This window comes from Ricinus communis, chromosome 3 (assembly GCF_019578655.1).
Source record: "Ricinus communis isolate WT05 ecotype wild-type chromosome 3, ASM1957865v1, whole genome shotgun sequence".
Taxonomy (NCBI): Eukaryota; Viridiplantae; Streptophyta; class Magnoliopsida; order Malpighiales; family Euphorbiaceae; genus Ricinus; species Ricinus communis.
Window position 1 is genome coordinate 27,467,868 of NC_063258.1, and position 7,730 is coordinate 27,475,597.

The 7,730-nt window shown below is 31.7% G+C and overlaps 1 protein-coding gene across 1 annotated transcript; it reads left to right on the forward strand.

The window, feature by feature from the left end:
* The first annotated feature begins 5,336 nt into the window (after positions 1-5,336).
* LOC8268312 (ethylene-responsive transcription factor TINY) lies at positions 5,337-6,687 on the forward strand. Its single transcript, XM_002514200.4, has one exon. It carries the CDS (start codon positions 5,598-5,600, stop codon positions 6,432-6,434), a length of 837 nt encoding a protein of 278 aa, XP_002514246.2. The 5' UTR covers positions 5,337-5,597; the 3' UTR covers positions 6,435-6,687.
* The last annotated feature ends 1,043 nt before the right edge of the window (positions 6,688-7,730 follow it).

Here is a 7,730-nt window from a genome sequence, read left to right on the forward strand (position 1 = left end):
ATCTTCAACCAATGACGGTCTAAATGAAGATCAGAATTTATTTTTTCTAATTTTTGAATATCAAAATTAAGTGATAGTATTTCAACAAAGTCTAATCTCTTTGTTATTTTAAAATTTTTATTTTTTTCACCTTTAAAAATTTACCCACAAATTAGTTCGTATCCAAACTCAAATTATTCAAATCTCTCGAACTAAAAAGAAAATATGGTTCGTAACAAAATTCATATGCTTCGGATTTTATCATCCTAAGTAATAGATTAAATATTCATTTTTCTCTTATTTGATTAATTATTTCAAAAAATTATTCATGTCGAATAGCACTGCTGCTTTTTCTTTTAAAAAATAAAAGTAAATCATAGACAATATATACATATATTATTTACTTGTAAGTTGAGAAATACATCCCCCATTTTGCTATAAGAATCAAAGAATGAATTGGAGAGTTTTTTTTAATCCATTAGTAAAGGATTATGGGACATTGATACACAAAAGAGGAGGAGCAAAAATGAATTTGATGGTAGGCAATGCAGTGTAAATAAAGGATGCGTTACATTTATAAGTTGCAGGAAGAGAAATTAGTAAATTATATATGAAATAAGTTGGTCCATGATATCTGCCATGCCATATGGTAGCAAAAACCTAGATACAAGGGAAAACTTTTACACTACTAGAAACACTTGAAGATTGAAGAAGCAAGATTTTGAGAGGGGTTCAACACTTGTGAGTATGGGTAGCACATGAAGTAGCATGTGAATCAACCAGATTATTAAAACTCCTGACTATTATTTTTATTTTATCAATGAAAAATAAGGAAAAAGATATCTATCATATGGCTCCACTCTTTCTATTGGAGCCTGAAGTTAGGTCATGTAAGAAAACACTTCTTAGTATATACACTTTTAAGTAAATTTTATTATTTTTATGTACTTTTGAATTTTCTTTTTCTTATTTATTTCTTTTAAAAAAAATTGGTGAATTTTGAATCATGATACTCATTGTGAGACTAAGCACCATTTAAATAATTAAATCCTATGATTAAGAATTTACCTAGACAATTAGCTAATGAAAATATCAAATATCAAAACATACAATCTACTAAATGAAAGTAAGCTTGGTCAAGAAATTTAATCTCAATTTAGAACAAATTATATTTGACTATTTTAGAAAATCAGGATAAATAATATAAAACATTATAAAATCTAAAGATGTTTAATACAATATATCAAAAACATTGAATTCAGTCAAAATCTAAATTTAATACGATACATAGCATATATTATTATTTCTCACCATATTAAAAACAATTCGTTAATAAAGATGTTTTCACTGAGCTATATATATATATATATATATAAAAGAATGATTTTAAAGCATAGTATATAATACTTTTAGTTTAAAATTAAATGGATGAGTGAATCAAAGCATCAACATCTGCAATCTTTATTCAAGAGTGCAGACTTCGAATTGTTGCTATCGGATAATTAAACTATTGAAGAGTGCAATTAATAAATTTGTTGAGTAGGCACTCTACTAAAATCAAAGGATAAAAACACACAAGAGTAAAGCAGCCATGTCGGATTTTACTAGTTGGCAACACTTGTTTGTAGCCCTGTACGATGTATCAAGGGGCTTTGTTAAAACTATTGACCATCCTTAAAATGTATTTTTTTTCTTCTTATTTTATGATTTTTCATTAATGCGATTGAATAATATAGAAAAGGAAAAGGGACCAAAATTAGGTTATTTGGGTTGAAAATCTTGTGAACAATGGAAGTAAACCTAAAGGAGTACATAAGCAATAGAGAAATGCTTGTTTAATTTAGAAAATGAGATGGAACCCATAAACTGTAAATAAAGTGAACTAATATTAGGTGGAGATCAAATGTGATTGTTTAACTAAGTGTGGATTTGAAGTCAAAATAAAGAAGCCAAATCTAAGTACTCAAAAGCCATAGATTATATATCTAGGAACAGATGGCACTAATAATTATTTGAGCATATACACAACCCATAGAAATTGCAACCAATCACATCTCAGAACCTAGGGATTATATGTCAAACACCCTAATTAAAGTGTTCACATAACTTTTATCACGTTTATAGTATTTCTACAACTGCATGTGCTGACTGCAGTTGTGAATTTCTGCGTGGTTTAATTGAATAATCACGCTATTAATTCATCACCCTTACCACTAATCCATGTGATAAGAATTTCATTGTCATATGTCAAAATGAAATTCTTGCAGAAAAGCCCTTAAACTATTTGGAAAATTTCAATTAAACTTCTACTGCTTTTCCTAATAATTACACTCTATACCTTTTGTAAGAGATTCAATTAAACCTAAACCTTTTTAAACGCGTTTAATTAAACCCCATTTGCTAACTCTATTAACTTTTCGATTAGTAGCAGAGGACTGTTCAAATTTCACCAATAATAGGATGATGCGTAATTATATTTGTTATTTAAATAAAATAAAAATACTTTCCATTTCAGTTTTCCACTGTCCAAATAAGCCTGACCTCCAAATGAAAAAAACGTTAAAGAGAAAAAGAAAATAACATGGTGTTGATTGAATTGTCTACCGTTGATCATCCTCACCATCGCTTACCATCCTCGACCATGCTGGCTTTCTGAACAATTGCAACTGCACGCCTCAGAACTTGTTTGAGCTAGTCAGAGTGATTGATAGAGCTGGTGATTGTGTGGGCGGTTTTGATGGTAATGTTAATATAGAATTTGTGGCTGGCTGGAGATGTTAATAGAGCAAAACTTGGTGGGGGAGAAACTGTTGCAGATTTAGTAACAGAAGTGAACGGAGAAGGAGAAGGAGGCGTTAATGGTGGTGGTGATTTTGTTGCTGTTATTAATGATGGAAAACGTGTGGGGCATTTTTATTATTGTTGCTATTACTGGCTGCTTGAACAGTGATTTATTATTTTAATTGTTGATCTTATTTTTCTTCACATATGAGTACAGATAAGAATAAAAATGAAGAGGGATTTAAGAGATAGAGAAGATACTTTTTTTAGTTGTGTTAGCAATTTGAGTTTAATTATATTTCTGAATAGATATTTAGAATATAAAAAAAAATGATCAGTATTTTTCTCCAAGTAATCACTAGAGAATGCTCTTTCTTGTCTCTAGTTTTTTACAGTTATCATGTATATTTAATAATTTTTAATTTTTATTGATGGATTCTGAATTACTTGTGAGCTATATAATAGGTGTAGTAGTAATTTCTTTTTATTCGTATAAAAATGAAAATCTAAATTTATATATTTTTATATTTGATGGTCAAATATTATTGAGTTATGTTTTAAATATGAAAATTCTATTTTATTAGTTAAAATTCATTACTACATATGTATAATACCTCAAGAATATTGATAGATGGAACCAAAATCATAGGGGCCCATTTGACCAACAGAAGCAGTAATAATTTTGTGTTATTTATTTTCGTACAATTTACTGATAGAATACAAATGTCAAGGCAATGCAAAGGGGCCCTTGATTGAGCTTGAAATTATATTGTCTGTACTTAAAATTTGATTCCAAAGACTAAAGAAGAAGAAGAAGAAGGACATGGAGAGAGTAAAGAAGTAATTCTGATAATCCTCTAATTAATAGTGAATATGATTAGCAATGCTAAGATCACAGCTGTATTTACATAGGAGGAATTTATGTTCATTAAATTAATTAGTTGACTCGAATTTGAGTAAATGGAAGAAGAGTGAGTGAGCTCACCTTTGTTGGACATCCCTCTTTTTTTCTCTTTGGAAGGATGCGTCCAAGAATTGGTGGGAAAATTAGTTTTTCTTTTTTTTTTTATTTTGTCTTTCCTGTCAACACAATAATTTAAAGACACAGTGAATAGGCTTACAAAATAATTTTAAAAGAATTAGTTCGTCATTCAAATTACTATATAAGTTTGATTGGCAGTAGTGTAATATAATTCTCAATTATTAAAACTTATTCCTTTAAGAGGTTAAATCCCATTTTTCAATTATTATTAAAGATCTCCTGATACCCAAGAAACGAACAAGAGCTATTGTGGGATTTTTCATGAAATAGTTGCTAGGGATTGTATCCATGGTTAAAAGAATGTAGACCACTTTGGACCGCAATCTAAGCCATCGTACTTATTTATTCGACAGCAGTAAAGCCATTTCTCATCCAACTACTCAATTCATTATTGGAAGAAATATGGGTTGTTCCAGACAGATATAATTTCTCAATTACCAATTCATCATCTCCATTTTTTTTTTTTAAAAAAAATAAACAAATTAATAGATTATTAGTAAAACCTAGGAAACTTGTTGAGATTCCTCTTCTGTTCATAGGATTAAATTTTGTTATCATGGGACTGGACAATTAATGAAAGTCCAATGTTATGGCTGTTAAATCTTATCACTATCACCCATAAGAACTTAACCATAGGCAGCAGATAATAATAATAATAATAATAATAATAATAATAATAATGAAGGAAATTGACGTGTCCTGTTGTGTGGGGGAACTGGGTCTACAGATTCAATAAATAAAGGCCTTCGCATGTTACAGTAATTAATGAAGGAAGAATGGTAACTCAGCTAAAAACTAACCCTAAATCCAAACCCATATCATATGCCAAAATGGAACCTAAGTTGGCACGGATTAATATACAGGAAGTGTTATTAGTTTTTGTAGTGTTGTGGTCTTGTTTGGCATAACAAAACCGGGGAAACTAGTCACGGTTTTCTTATAGAAACAAGAATAGCAACTACTTCACACTAGTTGTATTAATAGAGAGAGAGAGAGAGAGTGAATGGTATATTAAGTGAAGGGGAAGGCTTAGCCCATTCTACACCATGTAGAAATCCCACTACTTCCAGGCGGCTGTGACAGCTGTATGTTATGTGACCACCCCCCTGCTCCCACCTCTCCTCTCTTCCTAGGGCGACTCCTGTACCCTGTAACCTCCTCCCCCCTTTTTATACACACTTTATGATCATATGTAATTGAAAAAGGAAAAAATAAAGTAATTTTGATGACAATGATGTATGAAAACGTATCAATTATGAATGACCTTTCCTTCATTGGTAATATTAGAATATTATTATTTGGCGCTGTAAGTCTCTAGTTAAATTAATTAACAAATCTGATAATTTCACAAAAACTTTCAATATTGTTCAGTCAGAACCTATTGTCGTAAAATAATCATGATGTTAAGATACATAATGAAATAACCTCAAAATAATTATACAACGAAAAAAAGAAGGGTTGATCAGTGTGTCTGTGACGGGTTCACTTTATATTAAGCTCCACGTTTTCCTTCCTTGGTCATTTTGACCCATCATCATCTCTCTCTTCTAATCCCAGTTCTATATATATGCATAAAGGACAGTGTCCTCTATAAATACCCCAGATACACTCATCTCTCTTCCTGCATTTCCTTCTCTATATATGTACACAGGCATTTCACACAGAACCAAGCAAAAACAAGCAAATTGGTTTCTGGGTTTCTCATTTATATATACACACTGAATAGAACACAAGCTATACATACATATATATATATATATAGATATAGTACTTACAGTAACTCACTATCACAGCAATGGCTGACGCCTTACGAGCAAACTCTAATTCTGAAACTGAGTCTAGCTTTAACTCTTCTTCTTCTTCTTCTTCTTCTCCACCTCCTTCTTCACCTTCCTCATCCGGGTTATCCCCAAACCCGGTACGAAAACCCGGCCCGGAAGAAAATCCCAGAAAACCCAAGAGAGCTAGAGACAGTAGCAACAAGCATCCTGTGTATCGAGGGGTCCGAATGAGGACATGGGGCAAATGGGTGTCGGAGATCCGAGAACCCAGAAAGAAGAATCGGATCTGGCTCGGTACTTTCTCAACTCCAGAAATGGCAGCACGTGCACATGACGTCGCAGCCTTAAGCATTAAAGGCAACTCCGCTATTCTTAACTTCCCTGAACTCGCCGGCACGCTTCCACGACCTGCATCGAACTCGCCTCGCGACGTACAAGCTGCCGCCGCTAAAGCTGCTTCAATGGACTTTAACATTGGCAACGACGACAACAGTAATAGCAATAACGAGAACGACAATAATCATAAAACATCATCATCTTCCACGGTGACGCAATCATCATCATCTTCAATAACAACAGCAGAAGTAACATCAACATCTTCACCGTATAATGTAGCCACGCCAGAAGAGCTGAGTCAGATAGTGGAGTTGCCGAGTCTAGGAACGAGTTTTGAGGAATCGCCTGAATTAAGAGACGAGTTCGTTTTTAGCGACGACCCGTGGCTGTATAATAATCCGGCTTGGTACGAAGACTACTGTTGTGGTGGAAACGGGTATTTTAGTGATCAATTATCATTAATGCCAGAAAGTGTGATTAATAGTGGTTTTGAGTTTTTTTTATGGGGAGATTAGTTTTCTTAATTAGTGTTTAACCTTTTTGGTGTGTTTTCTCTTTTTTGGAATTTTGATATTGTGAAGCCCTTTTGCAATTTTTTTTTACTCATTGAAGGGCTAAATTAAAAATACTTTTTCTTACTTCTCAAGGCTTGATCTTTCTTGTAGACTTTGCTCTTTTGCTCTCCTTTTTCCACTTTAGATTTCTTTTTTTGGCAGAAACGTCGTTGCTTCTTTTCTCAAATTGAATGGTCAAATTTTAGGTTAAAAACGTGTTTGGAATTGTTTGAAATTATATACATTAATCTTAATATGTAGTAGGTTTATCCTTAATGAAATTGAAAACCCAATAAGGTTGTTAGCTTCGTTTGATGAAAGTACAATGGATTTTGCTTAAACTTTAATGGTATGGACATGAACACTTAATTGGCTACCTTCATGTAAGTATTTCTTATTCGATTCGTTTCCTCCTAAAAATGGATACAATATTCTCCATGTACATATACACTGGCACTGCACTGCAGCCTTGCCTCATTCTAACACTTTAGTTCAGTTCCGACTTGGGAAATAGGTTGTCTCTGTTACTGTATACATTGTAGCTGGCCATCTACTTTTAATAATCATCATTATTAGAGAATGAAATTATACATATGATGTAAGACGTTTGGAATGATTACAAAGTTTAAGCTTAATTTAACTAGTTTTGGAAAGATATATATATCAGACAAGTTAATAACAGTTAGGTCCTAATTTAAAAATTTCAATGAATAAATTAATAATGCAAACTGTAAGGTCCTAATTTTTTTCTCTGTATAAATATATATATATATATATTTTTTGGTGAAAAAGAAAATAATATCTTTAGCACTTCTTTTTTATTGGTGAGACTAGGCTCACCCTAAACTAATTATCAAATAATTGTTTCTATCAATGGTTAATATCAATTCTTGATTTTAGATATATCTGTGTGGTATTAGTCTTGTATTATTGACAATATCATTTCAACTACCATATTCGATGCATGGTCATTGCTCTTTGTGTCCTTACATGTGGTTTTTTTCTACATTTCTTTACAAAAGAATAAAAAAAAGAAATTATGTTTTCTTTTAATACTAAAGTTTTTAAGCATGCCCAATATAATAAATCGAATTTTGCAAATTAAATAAGGACATGAGATCCTATAATATTAAGAAAATTAAATCATAGCAGGAGATATTGTATCATGTAAAGGATTTTAGTAGGGTCCATACGATTTTCTCTTATTGTTTAAATAAAATTAAGTCAATCATGGTTGTTAGTATTTCATTATAGTCA

Bases quoted from the DNA above. Each gene is read 5' to 3' on its own strand.
- LOC8268312 (XM_002514200.4), top strand. From the start codon at position 5,598: ATGGCTGACGCCTTACGAGCAAACTCTAATTCTGAAACTGAGTCTAGC.